At 34.9% G+C, this 18,067-nt stretch overlaps 1 protein-coding gene across 1 annotated transcript in view; it reads right to left on the bottom strand.

Annotated features, from left to right (window-relative positions):
* ETFA (electron transfer flavoprotein subunit alpha) overlaps nucleotides 1-18,067 on the bottom strand; it is an 84,767-nt gene that overhangs the window by 41,971 nt on the left and 24,729 nt on the right. Inside the window, exon 9 of the mRNA XM_082618881.1 lies at nucleotides 13,582-13,664. Within this exon, the coding sequence (XP_082475007.1) occupies nucleotides 13,582-13,664 (83 nt within the window). The remainder of the gene's footprint in view (nucleotides 1-13,581; nucleotides 13,665-18,067) is intronic.

Below are 18,067 nucleotides of genomic sequence, written 5' to 3'. Positions count from 1 at the left end.
GAAAAACGTCTATTAAGGTCTTCTGCCCATTTTCAATTGGGTTGTTTGGTTTTTTGTTATGGAGTTTTGTATGAGCTCTTTGTATATTTTGGAGATTAAGCCCTTTTGGGCTTAATATTTGCTTAATTTGCAAATATTTTCTCCCATTCTGAGGGTTGCCTTTTTGGGCTTTTTTCTTTGTTTTTTATGGTTTCCTTTGCTGTGTAAAAGCTTGTAAGTTTGATTAGGTGCCCTTTGTTTTTATTTCTATTGCCTTGGGAGATTGACCTAAGAAAACTTTGGTATGATTTATGTTAGAGAATGTTTTGCCTATGCTTTCTTCTAGGAGTTTTATGGTGTCACGTCTTATGTTTAAGTCTTTAAGCCATTTTGATTTTATTTCTGTGCATGGTGTGAGGGTGTTCTAACTTCACTGATTTACATGCAGCTGTCCAACTTTTCCAGCACCATTTGCTGAAGAGACTGTTTTTTTTCCCATTTTATATTCTTGCCTCCTTTGTCAAAGATTAATTGACCGTAGGTGTGTGGGTTTATTTCTGGGCTCTCTATACTGTTCCATTGATCCGTATGCCTGTTTTGATTTCTGTAGCTTTGTAGTACTGTCTGAAGTCTGGGAGAGTTATGCCTCCTGCTTTGTTTTTCTTCCTCAGGATTGCTCTAGCAATTCTGGGTCTTTCATGGTTCCATATAAAATTTTGAATTATTTGTTCTAGTTCTGTGAAAAATGTCATGGGTAATTTGATAGGGATCACAATGAATCTGTAGATTGCTTTGGGTAGTATTGCCATTTTAACAATATTAATTCTTCCAATCCAAGAGCATGTGGTATCTTTCCATTTCTTTGAATCCTCTTTTATTTCCTCTATTAATGTTTTATAGTTCTCAGCATATAAGTCTTTCACCTCTTTGATCAGGTTATTCCTAGGTATTTTATTTTTTCAGGTGCAATTTTAAAAGGTTTTTTTTTTTTTACATTCCCTTTCTAGTATTTCATTGTTAGTGTAAAGGAATGCAACCAACTTCTGAATGTTAATCTTGTATCCTGCTACTTTGCTGAATTCATTTATTAGATCTAGTAGTTTTTGTGTGGAGTCCTTAGTGTTTTCTATATACAGTATGTCATCTGCATATAGTGACAATATTAGCTCTTCCCTTCCAATTTGGATACCTTTTATTTCTTTTTCTTGTCTGACTGCTATGGCTAAGACTTCCACTATTATGTTGAAGAGAAGTGGTGAGAGTGGGCATCCCTGTCCTGTTCCAGATTTTAGTGGGAAGGCATTCAACTTTTCACCCTTGAGTATTATATTGGCTGTGGGTTTGTCATAAATGGCATTTATTATGTTGAGATACGTTCCCTCTATTCCCACTTTGGTTAACAGTTTTTATCATCAATGGATGTTGAATTTTGTCAAATGCTTTTTCTGCATCTACTGAGATAATCATGTGGCTTTTTACTTTTCTTTTGTTAATGTGGTATATTACATTGACTTGCATATCTTGAACCATCCTTGTGAACCTGGGATGAATCCACTTGGTTGCAGTATATGATCTTCTTTATGTGTTGTTGGATTCAGTTTGCTAAGAGAAATTTTGCATCTATATTCATCAAAGATATGGCCTGTAATTTTCTTTCTTGGTGGTGTCTTTGGTTTTGGTATCAGAGTGATGGTGGCTTCATAGAATGTCTTTGGGAGTGTTCCCTCCTTTTTAATCTTTTGGAAGAGTTTGAGAAGAATCAGTGTAAGTTCTTCTTTGTATGTTTGGTAGAATGTGCCTGTGAAGTCATCTGGTCCTGGACTTTTGTTTGTAGGAAGTTTTTTTAATTACAGATTCAATTTCACTTCTAGTGATCAGTCTGTTCAAATTATCTATTTCTTTTTGATTCAATTTTGGGTGGGCTGTATGTTTCTAGAAAGTTGTCCACTTCTTCTAGGTTGTCAAATTTCTTGGTACATAATTGTTCATAGTATTCTCCTACGGTTTTTTGTACTTCTGCGGTATTGGATGAGATTTCTCTTTTTTCATTTCTTATTTTGTTTATTTGGGATCTCTCTCTTTTCTTCTTGGTGAGCCTGGACAGAGGTTTGTCAATTTTGTTCACACTTTCAAAGAACGAGCTCTTGGTTTGGTTGATTTTTTCCTATCATTTCTTTAATCTCTATTTTATTTATTTCCTCCCTGATCTTTATTCTTTGCTTCCTTCTGCCAATTTTAGGTTTTGTTTGTTCTTCTTTTTCTAATTCTTTTAGGTGGTAGGTTAGGTTGTTTACTTGAGATTTTTCTTGTTTTTTTGAGGCAGGCCTGTATCACTATGAACTTCCCTCTAACAACTGCTTTTGCTGCATTCCATAGATTTTGTATGGTTGTTTTCATATTCGTTTGTGTAAGAGACTATTTCTACTCTTTGGAAATACACACTTAAGTATTTACTGGTCATGATCTTACTGTCAAATAGTTCAGAAAAAAATTGTGTACATATGTGTACACATACACACATATACTGTATTATTTTTAATTTTCAAATTTTTATAAGTTTGAAATTATTTCCAAATAAAAAGTTAATTTTAAAAAAAGGAATAAAAGTCTTTGTTGCAACAGTAAGCTACAGACTAGTGGATCCCCATAACTGGGTCTGAATTCTTGCAGGGAGCATGAATCCATAAACATACCAGATTGTTCCATATAAATAAATGTTCAATAATCTTCCATATGTACATGTCAACTGCTATGAATGATAATATAAAAATGTATTTTAAAGTATAACTAAATTCATAGCATCTCTGGGGTATTCGATATTTTCTTAAAAAATTGATAATAAAAGTAAAATTATTTTGTGAAATAACAAAATTTGCCTTTAAGTGTCCCCTTACATGAAATAAGGAACTTCTTACTATTCATCATCAGAGAGAACTATGATGATGCTTTCCATAGCTGTAACAAAATGACAACAAAATACAACATAGGATCTTCAAATAATACAAAGTTAAAAGGAATATGAATGAAAAAAAATCAAGCTTTAAAAGATTCAGGAGGTTTCGGTGGTAAGACAACACAGACCCAAATTTTATAAAGATAACTGAAAGTACTTTGTTCAGCTTTAAACACTAAGAAACACTGCATTATTACTAGACAAGGGAGACATGGTTTAACAGCAGACAATAAAATATGGAGGAAGGAGAAGAGAGATTTTGGATGTCTTCAAATGCCAACAGTAGGATCTGGCTGCCAAGAATCTAATGCAATATTAAGTAGCACTAATTAAAATATTATTTAGGAAGATAATAATCCAACTCTGTACTAGTCAGAGCACACATGAAGTAATGTGCTCAATTCTAGGCCTCAGGACTCCTGCTTATGACCCTGAGAATAGTTTGTATCAGACTAACCCCCCTCTTGCAGAGAAAAACTATGAAACCTGGTTAAAATAAAGGCAGCAACTGTTTAAATACGTTGGAGATCAACCAAGATAGTGGACACTTGAGAAGCCAGAATTCTGTAGGGGAGGGAAGCACAATGAGAAGAGCCCACCGTACACCTCTACTTCTTCCCTTGGGACATATGCAGATCTCCCACAAGGGGAATAAAAGCCCCTCAGAAAGCAGCCACTTTAGATAGAAACCTGCAGTCTTATTAGTGGAGGGAACAAACAAGACAGTATTTATGGTTGCAACATTAGCTGGAAGGTGAGGAAAATATTCCAGAGGACAACCACAAACTCTGCATACATATTCTGCTCAAAACTCTGGCTGACCACCCCCCCACACACACTGGACATGTGGCCTCTAAGCCAGCTGGCTAGGCTAAAAGAGAAGAGGATTTGAGGTTTGAGTGCAGCCAAATTAATTGCCTGCTAAAACAAAAATGAATATTCTCAATAGAAATATAACAGAATCCATAATCTCTACACATATTATTCAATGTGCATAATATGATCCCAAAGTACTAGGCCAGTGATTCTTAAAATGTGATCTGCATATTCCTGTAAGTCCCAAGACCCTTTCAGGGGTCTGCAAGGTCAAAAATATTTTCATAGTAATACTAAAATGTTATTTGTCCTTTTCTCTCTCATTCTATCACAATGCTACAGTGCAGTTCTCCAGTGGCTACATGACTGTTTGAGGAAATCATCTCTCTGATAACTACCAGAGGTATGCATCTGTATTTCTGTGTTACCTAAAAATGTTTAAAGTAGTAGGTTTTAAGTATAAACATGTATGTTTAGAGAGATTAACTCAGTTTGTTCTCAGTACAGTAGCTTGTGCTCTTATAGCTGTAATTTCTGTAACCTCATTATCATCCAATAAATTGATATTTGGAATCCCAAAGATTTCCCTGTGCCTACAAGGAAACACAACAAGAAGTACATTTTGTTACCTTATATGGCAATAAAAATTTTTTTGTAAATTTTTATATATTTTAAAATTTATCTAAAACTATAATTTTAGATTTTGCTAATATTTATACTAAAATACAGAAGACTGACTTTCCCAACCCACAGCTCCAACATCTACATCAAAAGATGCTGATAAAGATGAAACTGATAACAGAGATCTCTAACTTATGGAAAAGAGGAATCTATTCTCAAAAATATTGTGTAAAATTAAGTGAAAATATGATAAAAGTTATCTTTCTCTTGGCTTCAGAGATGTTAATAATTTATGTTACTGTGTCTTTTGCAACAGAAATGATGGCCATTTTTAAAATAATTCTGTTTAGAGAAAAATTAATTGAATGTTTTATTTTTAACACAGATGTGATGAGTTCAAAAGTAAAAAATTGTTTAGCTTTTCAAACCAGGAAGGAAAAAGTCACTGAAGCATCATATGGGTTATCATATTTCATTGGCTAGACAAGCACAGTTGCTAAAAGACTAATAAAGGTGACCTTGCTAAATGCCTGCTAGATGAAAAATCAGTGGAAGGAACTATGGCACTGCCACATTCCAATGATACAGGAACTTGCTGAATAAAAGATTTAACTGTAAACATGAATATTAAGTTAATAAATCATCTGCAAAATTGTACTTTTGCCTAACAAACAGACAAATCTATATAGTTGGGTTTTGTGTTTTAATTGTATTTGTCCAGTATCAATAACAACTAAACACTGAAGAATTCCTTTATGTGAATGCTTGGCAACAAACAAAAGTGGTACTGAAAAACTCAAAGTATTAAGTAACTTTTTTGGATCTCATGGTTTATCCTAGAAAAACTATTGACTTTTGCACTGATGATGTAAAAATAACAGTGGGTAAAACTGCTGCCTTAGCATTAAGCAAGACAGTTGCACCAAACTTGTACTAGTTGTCACTGCATTCTTCATGGCCACATACAGTTTAAAAAAAAAGAAAAAGAAAACCTGGTTTCACTTAACAACATCCTTGATGAAGTAGTAAAAATTATTAGTTTTATTAGATCTTGACCTTTGAGTACACATCTTTTTAGTATTCTGTGTGACAAATCACGAAGTATGCAAAGTACTTCCATTGCATACAAAAGCACAATGACTGTCTTGAGGAAAATGGCTCGTGTGATGGTTTGAGTAAACCACCCACATTTTCATGGATCACCATTTCCACTTCAAAGAACAACTGATAGATATTTGGAGTTTTGGCAGACATTTTATTGAAAATGAATGAGGTGAGCTTATCAATTCCTAGAAAACAAAGTTTTTGTTGCCAAGGACAAAATTTGTGAATTAAGTTGATAATTAGAATTTTTAAAAAACTTGTATCCATGAATATGAGCTGTAAAGACTCCTCTAATGAGATGAGTGGTGATATTGATAAAGGTAATGTTTTGATATTGATAAAATGTGTCAACATTTGAAAGATCTACAAAACTCACTAAAGGTTATTTTCTAAATGTTACAGGATAGTGAAAGATCCATTCAAAGCACAATACAGACCAACAGATTTTAATGTAAGAGTATGAAAAGTTCATTGATATGGTTTCAGATTCCACACTGCCAATACCCTTTAAGAATTTACTCCTTGTCAAGTTCTGATGTAGTGTAAAAGAAGAATATCTACAATTTTATGAAAAGGCTATTAGAATACTCCTTTCTTTCTATATATCTGTGTGATGCTGGATTTTCTTCATATACTTCAATCAAACCAATATAAAACAACACACAGTTAGCAAAAACGAGAATCTAGCAGTTTTCTACTAAGCCAGATTATCAAGTCAAAAATGTAAAAAAATACCATTATTCTCATTAAATTTCTTTTGTTTTGGAAGACGGTTATTTTCACTAAAATATTATTTATATTAAAAGAAATGGCTTTACTGTTATTTTCAAAAGAATAAATATTTTAAAATTTTCTCAATTTGAATTTCTAATATAAGAAATATCAATAGATATAACCCAAATAAACAAAAGCTCTGAGAGCCCTAAATAAATTTTAAAAGGAGCCCTAAAACAAAAAATTTGAGAACCATTGTACTACACACATGATGAACCAGGAAAGTGTGAAAATACAATCAAAGGACATCAACCCTGAAATAACCCAGAACTTGGAATTAGTACACAAGGATTTAAAAGCAGCTATTACAAGTATGGTCAAGGATGTAAAGGAAGATACCTGTAATGACTGAACAGATAAGAAATCTCAGCAGAGAAATGAAACTATAAAAAGAACCAAATGAAAATTTTGAACTCAAAAATACAAAATCAGAAATTTTCTAGATGGGTTTAATAGTATATTAGAAATTATAAAAGAGTCAGTAACCTTGAAGATAGACCAGTAAAATTATTCAATTTGAAGAACAGAGGGGAAAAAAAAACATGAAAAAGAATGAACAGAACTTAAGTAACCTACAGAAGAATATAAAGATATCTAAAATATGTGCAACTGGAGTCCTAGAATAAAAGTAGAGAAAAATAATGTGGCATAGTGTTCTACGTCAACAGGCCAAATCTGGACCGCCATCTGTTTTTGTATATAAAGTTGTAATGGAATACAACCCTTCACTTACAAGTCTATGGCTGCTTCTGCTCTACAAGAGAAGAGTTAAGTAGTTACAACAGAGACTATGGCCAATTAAACCAAAAATACTTCCTACGTGATTTACAGATAGCTTGCTGTCCCCTAGTCTAGATCTTTTATGTCCTTACTGAAATTTTTCATCTAGTTATTCTATCAATTACTGGGAAAAGGTATTAAAACCTCCAACTATAATTATGTATTTGTTTATTCTTCACTTTAGTTCTGTCAGATTTTGCCTGACGTATTTTGAAATTCTGTTATTGGGCAGTTACACAATCATGATCGTTCTTTCTGATAAATTGATCCTTTTATCATTACATAATGGCCTCTTTATGTTTGGCAGTACTCATTGTCTTGAAGTTTGCTTTATCTGATATTAAAAAAGACAAACCAGACTTCTTATGCTCACTATTTGTATGGTGTATTTTTTTCTATCTAAAATATATTTCTTTTAGGTAGCATACAGCTGAGTCTTGCTTTTTATACATCTGGTAATCTCTGCTTTTTGACTGGAATATTGAGTTCATTTATACATTTCTCTCACTGCTTTTAAGAATTTATTTTTATCAGTATTGAAGTGGATGTACATTGTTTATGAGTTTTGAATACAATCATATCAACCATAAAAATAGACCAAACAATTCTGCTTGTCTGTCAGAAAACAATTCTTGATCATGAGATTTCAGGTCTTCATTTTGTTCTCATTTAAAGTAATAAAAAGTGCTTGCTGATCATTAACTGGAGAAAACTGCAAAGTCAGTGAATCTGGAAACTAACATTTATGACATACAGATGGCCAAGAGGCACATGAAAAGATGCTCAACACTGCTAATTATTAGGGAAATGCACATCAAAACTACAATGAGGTATCACCTCATACCAGTCATAATGGCCATCAACAAAAATTCTACAAACAACAAATGTAAGAGAGGGTGTAGAGAAAAGGGAACCTTCCCACACTGTTGGTGGGAATATAAACTGGTACAGTCACTATGGAGAACAGTATGAAGATTCTTTAAAAAACTAAAAATAGAGCTATGATTTATGATTTAGCAATCCCACCCCTGGGCATATATCTGGAGAAAACCATTATTCAAAAAGATACATGCACCCCAATGTGCAATGCAGCACTATTTACAATAGCCAACACATGGAAGCAACCTAAATGTCCATCGACAGGTGAATGGATAAAGAAGATGTGGTACATATATACAATGGAATATTACTCAGCCATTAAAAAGAATGAAATAATGCCATTTGCCGCAACACGGAGGGACCTGGAGATTATCATACTAAGTGAAGTAAGTTGGAGAAAGACAAATATCATATGATATCGCTTATATGCAGAATCTAAGAAAAATGATACAAACATACTTATTTATAAAACAGAAACAGACTCACAGACTTAGAGAACCAACTTATGGTTACCAGGGTAAAAGGGTGGGGGGTATGAACAGACTGGGAGTTGGGGACTGATATGTACACACTGCTATATTTAAAATAGATAACCAAAAAGGACCTACTGTATAGCACAGGAAACCCTGCTCAGTACTCTGCTAATAACCTAAATGGGAAAAGAATTTGAAAAAGAAAAAAGTTTCAATAGGGAATGCAGCAGGGAGATCTGATGTTGGTTAAATTATGGACTTTTTCCAGTTAGTTGGCTCTCCCTCCAAAGCAAATGTACTAAAAATAAAATGACTTCCTTTTTGAAAAAAAAATTTTTTCTTTTTATCATTCTGTAAACAATTTGACTATTACATGCCTTGTAGTTTCATTCCTGTTTCCTGTTCTTGGGGTTTGTTGAGCTTCTGAGATCTGTGGATTTATAGTTTTCATCAAATTTGGACATTCTATGGTCATTATTTCTTCCAATAGTTTTCCTGCTCCAATTACACATATATTAGGCCTCTTAAAGTTGTCCAATAGCTCACCAAGGCTCTGTCCATTTTTTTCCTGTGTTTTCAAAATTTTCTGTGTTTCATTTTGGACAGTTTTTGCTGCCATATCTTCAAGTTCACTAATCTTTATTCTTGTAGTGTCTAATGGCAGGATAAACATTCTTTTCAAGTGCACAAGGTATATTCACCAAGACAGAGCATTTGTTAGCCCATAAAATAAGACTCAATGAATTTTAATACTGAAATATAAAAGAGATGCTCACCAAAATTAAATTTGAAATCAGTAATAGAAAGCTATCTAGGAAAAAAAATCACAAATGTATAGAAATTAAACATTCCTGATTTTCTAAATTAGAAAATTTTTTAACGAATGATGAAAATATATCAAAATTTGTGGGATGATCTAAAGTACTATTTAGAGGGAAATTTACATCTTTAATATTTACATTTAAAAACAAGCAAAATACAAAATTAATGAAGTAAAGTTCTACGTTAACAGCAAGGTAAACCCAAAGTAATTAGAAGGAAGAAAATTAAGAGCAAAAATCAATAAAAAGAAAACAATGAAAAAAATTAACAAAGCTAAGAGTTGGTTCGTTGTTGGTGTAGCTGCTCTGCAAAACAGTCTGGCAGCTCCTCAAAGGTTAAACATAAAGTTACCATATGAACAGCAATTCCACTCCCTGGTACATATCTGAGAGAAATGAAAACATATGTCCACACAAAGACCTGTACATGAATGTTCCTATCTGCATTATTCATAAGAGCCAAAAAGTAACAACAGCCCCCCCACACACAAACCAATCTTACACAGATTTTTCCTTCAGAAAATACAGTAGGAGGGAATATCTTTCAACTCATTTTATGAAGCCAGCATAATGCCAATACCAAAATTAGACAAAGATATTGGGGGGAGGGAATTACAGATTATTTTGATAAAGACAGACCTAAAAATCTTTACAAAAATATTAGTCAATCAAAACCAGCAATGTATTAAAAGGATAACATATCAATCAAGTAGGGTTTACCACAGTAACTCAAGGTGGTTTAACATTCAAAAATCAACCAACATAATTCACCACATTAACAGAATAAAGGAAAAAAACCATGATCATTTCAACAGATGCAGAGAAATATTTGACAAAATTCAACAACCATTCATGATAACAACTCTCAGCAAATCGGGAACAGAAGGGAAGTTCCTCATCTTGATACAGATAATGACTTATATACAAAAGAAATAATGAATAATAGAAATAAATAGGCAAGCCACAGATTGGGAGAAAATATTTGCAAAACATATATGACAAGTAACATATCTGGAATAGATTTTTTAAAAAAACTTCTACTACTCAATAACAAAAAGACAAGCAATTCAATAAAAAAGGTGCCATACATCTGAACAGATACTTCGTAAGGAAGACATCTGAGTGGCCAATAACACAACAGTGTTCATCATCACAGATATCAGGAAAATGCAAATTAAAACCACAATAAAGTACACCACTACACATGCACCTGAATAGCTAAAATACCAAATGTTGGTGAAAATGAGGAGTAAGTGGAACCCAGATACATAGTTAGTGGAAATATAAAACTGTACAACTACTTTGGGAAGAAATGATCCAGAGGGGTGTCAGAGTCCAAGCAAGGTAGGTAGGGTTATCTATATAGGAGGGCTGAATGTTCAGTGCAGGGTGTGGGAGCCTGAGTGGGGCAAGGAAAGCATTTGTACAGGTTAGCGTATTGGCAGGGTCCAGGTTTTTTACTGCCAATGAAAGGCATTACAAACAGGGAAAGGGAGAGTCAGAATTGACCCTGCAGTGGAATTGGTGATGTCACTGTGAACTCATGGTTTTCAGTGTAGATAGACTGATAGTGAAATAGATATAAATGTTTGTATGTGTATATGAATACATATGTGTGTATATCTGCATACATATATACATACCTACACGCATTCCCTAGCTTTTTCCACTGAGGGGTCCTGGGAATAGCAACGAGCACAATTAATATCCAGATGTCAGCTTCATACTATTCTTCACTAAAAGGAACCAGGACTCCCTGGAGAAAAGACCGATGCCAGGGCTGGGATAGGAAAGGTACAAAAAGCCTGGAACATCTTATTCTGCCAGTAAGTAAGAAAGGCCTCAAAGAATTATGGGAACATGTCAAGAAGACACAGAAGCCACCTTGAAGGGGTTCTCACTGGCCAAATGTGGAACAATTTGTACATCAATTAAAATAATAACAACATATTTTCACCCACTGAATAAAACAGGAACCATAAGTCCTATTATAAAGAAATGAATATTTATTTAACATTCATTTATAAATAAATATAAATAAATAAACTGAAAGTGAGGAGAACTGGAATATTCACATCATTTCAAAGTACCTCCTCATAAAACATTTATTAATTAAAAAGGGAAACATAACTTTACAGTGGAGAAGTTTGACAGATATCAAAGCCTTTAATATATTTAAATTCCTTATGAAAAATTTAACCAAATGGTCAAAGTGAAAATCTAATAAGACACAATGAAATTGTGTACCATCTGACAGTATGAAATAGCACTTTTGTGATATTCCTGTCAAAGATGTATATATAACCTAAACTGAATGGTGAGGAGACATCAGACAAATGCAAATTGAGGGATATTCTATTCTACAAAATAGCTGTCCTATAATTTTTCCAAAGTGTCAAGGTCATGAAAGTCAAAGTAAGAAAGGAACTGTTTGAGATGAAAGGACACATGACAACTGTATGCAATGCAACATGTGATTATGAACTACATCCTTTTGCTATACAGGACATTATTGGGACAACTGGCAAAACCTGAACAAGGTCTGATGATTAGATAGTATTAATGTAAATTGATGTTAATCTCCTAATTTTAAAAGTTGTACTGTGGCTTTATAGGAGAATGTCCTACATATTTGGAGATGATGGAGAATCATCTCAGCAACTTACTCTCTAATAGTCCACAAAAATAAAGACCTTTACTCTGTCCTTGAAAGTTTTCTGTAAACTTGAGAACATCTCAAAAAAGCTTTAAAGCCTTAAAGAAAAGTACACACACACACAAATAAATATGTACACATATATATACATGTCGAAGTCTAACTCAGAGTTAATGAATCAGAATCTCTGGGGCTTACGTGATTTATGTTAAAGAAAGTCTTCAAAGCCTTTAATGTATTTAAATTCCTTATGAAAAATTTTCAATAATCCTATATTCATGACAGTAATGTTGAAGAAAGCTGACTGTATGACATTTATTTACAATACAGGTAAGGATGCCACTGGTCATCCCCTGTCATTCTGCTATCCTACTTAATAACAAGTGTGTTGTTACTGAAAAGTCAATGTAAATAAAAGTTTGTCTCTCACCATACTTTCTTGTAGAAGTATTACTGATTAGGAAGGTTGTGGGTCTGATCTTTTGTAAATACATTCAAGCCTAAAGATTATCTATTCATGTAAACTAGGACAAACAAGATTTATACCAAAAAAATACCTATGTGCCACACCTCATTAAATGCTAGGGAAGGCTCGAGCTTACTTGCTCAATAAATGCTCTCACAGCCTGACTAATGCAGTATCACAAGCAAACAGGTCACATGGTTTTGTGACTTTGTTTATTTAGTAACTATTTTACATTCTGAGATCTTATCTGACTTCAAATAAGCTGAATAACACAAAAAGTATTAACAACCATCAATACATTAGATTTTATAAAAATTAAAAATTTCTGCTCTTCAAAAGAAAGTGAATAAAGAGGCAATAAAAAGACAAAGAACCCAATTTTAAAATGGGCAAAAGACTGAACACTCTTCAAAACAAACTTCAAAAGCAAGACTTAAATTTTTTGCCTATTTTGAAACTTTGAATGAACCTCTGATGGAACAGGGCACTGAGATGTGAGATTTTTTTAAATGGATATGACTTAATATCCTGTTTTGAAATACATTAAAAATTTTTTGAAATATATAAAATAATTCATTTTCCTCCACACAATAAAGACTTAAACTGGCTGAGAATTGTATTCACTGAAAACCTGAATCATCTAAGAAATGTGAACAATCATTAGATATTGTGAGTGATTCAACTTTGAAACCAAAGTATTCCTTTTGTAAGTTTTGGATAGTTTTAACTGAATAGTCTAGTATCACTTATCCATATGGATAAGAATTTTCTGAATTTCATGCAACTAGACATGATACAGAAATAAACTAGGTGTTCAGGAAGATATAAGACCACAGTTGTCACTCACAGCTCCCAATTTTGAGATTCTGTGTTCATTAATATAGATTCATCAGTTTTACCGATAGATTTTATAATATATAGGCTTTATGGTAAATAAATGTTAACGTGAACTTGTAAAATCCATTTAATAATAAAATGCTGCTTCTATCAATTTTATATTTAGTGTTGTGACATAAATTTGACAAACTATTCCACTGCTTTAAAAAATGTGAAAAACAATGCTGGATTTAAGAACTGCTCTGTGTTTTACTGAGGCCAAGAAATCCACAGACCTGTGAGAAGAACACATTCACCATGGTAATGGCTAACTGCTTAGGTACACTGAATAGGACACCAATCACTGGGATGATTGTTCCACAAAGATATACAGTTCTCATCCCCACAGAATTCTGCATGGCATATTTTATTGCGATACTTACCGGTGCTACTATTTTTCCTGTCTGTCCAACTTGCAAGTCATTGGGAACAAAGCCAGCATCAACAGCAGCACGAGACGCACCAACTAAGGAAAAAATATTTGTCATTTTTTAAGCTCTATTATTCAACTAGCTGGAATATTCACTGATAAAACAGTAAAAAAAAAAAAAGACACTGATATAGTACATATATAAAACATACATTATAACCTGTTTGGGATGTCATTATATAATGCTCCTTTACACCATAACTTCACAGCTTTTAAAGAAAGGTATTATAATATCTTTACCTCTAGGACCAGATAAAGAAAACAGTTACATACAACACAAGATAAAGGCTTAACCAGTATTTTCTATCTAAAAATAAAAATGAGAATTTAACTAGCCTTCTATCCTCATTCAGCAGGAGTCAAAAGGAGCCCTGTACTTGGAGAAAAGGTACCCCCTCTCCCAGCAGGGGTCAACAATGAGCCTCAGGTCCTCTTCATCTCCATCTAGAGAGGACAAAAAGGGGGAGCCCTAGTGAATACTCCTCACTACCTCTTAACACTCACAGACTCACCTCCACTACCTATCACGAGTCAGTCAGGACTGATCACATTCTGCCCTTCACTTACATCAGTCACTGCAACAAGCCCCAGACTCAAAAGTTATCCTTCATAACCCATACACTGATCCCCACAATGCCCTGCATGCGCCCCAGTCTGCACACTTCTCCCACTGCTCCCCAACTCCTGAAACCTTACACTATGATTTCTGGAATTCACAGCCTGATACCAGCAAACCACAAGTCTCTGTATCTTCCACCTATCTGTCTAAATGTTCCCTGAGGACAAGGATTCCCCTGCAGCCCTCTCCAGCAGATGTCGCTTTGTCTGCCACCATCTTCATACCACTGGGCCTAGAGGTGGTGCACCAGGCCCTCACTGCCACTCTCAGAAAGTTTCCCCTCCTCCCTCCTTAAAACCCTTCAGCTTCGAAGCTCATGTCATCAGATTATGTCACCCATATATTGCTGTGTCATCTATCAACCAGCAGGTCAAGTCCCTTCATTCCTCAATGATTTTTAGCTTCTGGGTCTTTGTCACTTTCTCCAATACTAGTCTTGTCTTAATTCTTGAAGACTTTGACACCCTGGCTTCTCAGTTCCTTGAGCAACTCTCCTCCAGTCATCTTGTCCTTCACTCTGCCCATGGTCATATCCCCAACCAGCCCATTAGCAACATCTCTCAATAATCTTGATTTCCAAAGTCTCTCTGTGACCTCTCCTTTCTAGCTGACTATTTTTAGTACCCTACTCCAACAACCCTCTGACCACACTGGGATCCACAATTCTATTCATTGTCCCTCTCTCCCCTCATGTTCTCTCTTCTTTCTTTACCCAGCTTAATTTCTATGATCAGTGACTCTAATCACTCCTTTGCACATGTCTTTAATTTCTTTGCCCTCCTCTTGTACCATCACACTGAAGTGGAAATCCTCCATCTCTGGTTACTGATTAAGCGATCTTTCCACCTTTTCCATACCTGTCCTACTATAGTTCTGCATGACTGGAGAAAAACACCAATACTCAGCCATGTTAACTGGGTTTTACTTTAAATAAATAGGCCTTAATTCTATCTTTCTTAAACTATCGATATAATTTCATATCTTTCCTTCTCTCTTCAAACTTCCAATACTCTTTAAGATTCTGCCTATTTCACTGAAAAAGTTGAAACAATCAGAAGAGAATTTCCACATGCTCCAACTAACACATTCACCCATCAACCTGCAGCTGTGTTCATATTCTCTCTCATCTACTCAAGAACATCTCTCCAGTAACTCTCCTATCTCGTGTATGATTAATCTTTCCCTCTTAACTGAAGCATTCCTATCAGCATATAAGTATGCTATTATTTGTCCAATCTTTAAAAAGTCCCTCTGTTCGTCTCACTCCCCCTCTAGCTACTGTCTATTTCTCTGCTCTCCCATAGAGTTAAAAGCCTCTAAAGAGTTGTTTGCATTCACTGTCTCCAATGCCAGGCCTCCCATTCTATTTCTAAAAATTTTTTATTAAAATATAACACACATACAGAAAAGCACACAAATCACAAATGTGCTACTGCTCAATGGCTGATCATAAAGTGAATACAACCAGGTAACTACTACCTAGGACCATTCTTTTAAACCCACTCCAATCAGGTTTTTGCCCCCACTACCCACGACCCCCATTACTAAAACTGCTCAAAGTCACCCATGACTTCTAAGTGGCTGAATCAATTAGTCACCTTTCAGTCCTCATGGTCCTTGACCTTCTGTCCTTGCAGTATTTGACATAGGTGATCACTCTTTCCCTTACTGAAACACTTCATTTGGATTCCAAAACATCATACTCTCTATCCTGATTTTCATGCCTTACTTACCCATTCCATTTGGTCTTTGTTCTCCCCTTCTCCCCTACCTCTTAATCTTGCAGAGTCTAAGGCTTAGTCCTGGGACCTCTTCTATATCTACACTCAGTTCCCTTGGTGAGTTCATTTGGTCTCATGGCTTCAAATGCCAAATAAATGCAATTGATTTCCAAATTTCTATCTCCAGCCCAAACTTTTGAACTCCACATTCCTATACCAATTGCTTAATTGACATCTCTGTTAGGATGTCTATTATTAGACATCTCAAAACTTAGTACAGTCATTCCTCAGAATCCGCAGGGGACTGGTTTCAGGAACCCCGCCCCACAAGGATACTGAAATCCAAGGATGCTCAAATCCCTTATATACAATCAAATGGCATATATTTGCATATAACCTATGTATACAGGCATACCTCAGGGATATCGCTGGTTTGGTTCCAAACCACCACAGTAAAGCAAGTTACATGGATTTTTTTGCATATAAAAGTTATGTTTATACTATACTGTAGTCTATTAAATGTGCAATAGCATTATGTCTAACAAAATAATGTACGTACCTTAATTTAAAAATACTTTATTGCTAAAAAATGTTAATCATCATCTGAGCCTTCAGCAAGTCATAGTCTTTTTGCAATAGTAACATCAAAGGTCACTGATCACATATCGTAACAAATATAACAGTAATGAAAAAGTCTGAAATATTGCGAGAATTACCAAAATGTGACACAAGAGACATTAAGTGATCAAATGCTGTTGGAAAAATGGCACCAATAGGCTTGCTCAAAGCAAGGTTGCCACAAACGTTCAATTTGTAAAAAAATGTAATATCTGCAAAGTGCGATGCCTATAGTTTAAATCATCTCTAAATTACTTATAATACTGAATAATGTAAATGCTATGTAAATAATTATAAATACAATGTAAATGTTATATAAACAGCTGCCAGTGCAAGGCAAATTCATATTGTTTTTTGGAACTTTCTGGAATTTCTTCCCCCCGAATATTTTTGATCCATGGTTGGTTGAATCCATGGATGCAGAACCTGCACATATGGTGGCCTGAATGCATGCCCAAAACTGAACTCCTGGTCTATCCTTGGAAACTGTGCCACCTGGGGTATTCCCCATCTCAGCTAATGGCAACTCCATCCTACCAGCTGCCAGATAAAAACTTTTCCTCATAATCTATATTCAATCTATCAGGAAATCCCAATGGTTCTACCTTCAAATATATATCCCAAAACTGTTTCTCCCCACATCTACAGCTACTAACCTGGTTCAAACCATGAGCATCTCTCACCTGAATGATTGAAACAGTCTTCTAATTGATCTCCTTGTTACTGCACTTATCACCCTATAGTCTATTCTCAAAACTGTAGCCAGACTGATGCTTTTAATATGTGTCAGATCATGCAACTCTTTTGCTCAATGGTTCCCCATTTTACTCAGAGAAAACCAATCTCCTTACGAAGGCCTACAAGCCCTATGTGATCTGGTCTATTACTTCCAATCTTACCTCTTACCACTCTCCCTTTCTGCACTTTTCATTCCAGCCACACTGGCCTCCTTGTTACTCATCACGGAGGCCAGACACCTTCCTGCCTTAGCAAAAAGCCCTTTGCACTTTACTGGTCCCTCTACCTGAAACACTCTCTCTCAGATTTCCTCATGGCTTGCTTCCTTACCTTCTTCAAACCTTTATTCAGATGTCTCCTCATTAAGGCATACTCCGACCAGCTTATTTAAACCTGCAATCCTCCCCCTCCAATCCTCCTCCTTTTCCTGTTCTATTATTTTCATAGCATTTACTACCCTCTAACACACTATATTACTTACTAATTTATTGTGTTTACTGTCTGTGGTAGGCAGAAAAATGGCCTCTCCAAAGATATATTCACTTTCTAATACCCAGAACCTGTGAATTACCTGTATGACAGCAGATAGGATAAAAAAATTAAGGATCTTAGGAGAAGGCACTTATCCTGAATAATCTAGGTGGGTTCTAAATGTCATCACAGTATCCTTGTAAGAGGGACACAGAAGGAGATATGAAACAGATACAGAGAGAAGAAAGTAATGTGAGGACAGAGGCAGAAAC

This window comes from Mesoplodon mirus (assembly GCF_964341445.2).
Source record: "Mesoplodon mirus genome assembly, chromosome: 4".
Classification (NCBI taxonomy): Eukaryota; Metazoa; Chordata; class Mammalia; order Artiodactyla; family Ziphiidae; genus Mesoplodon; species Mesoplodon mirus.
Note: the sequence above shows the minus strand (reverse complement) of the source record. Positions and strands in the feature narration are given on the sequence as shown.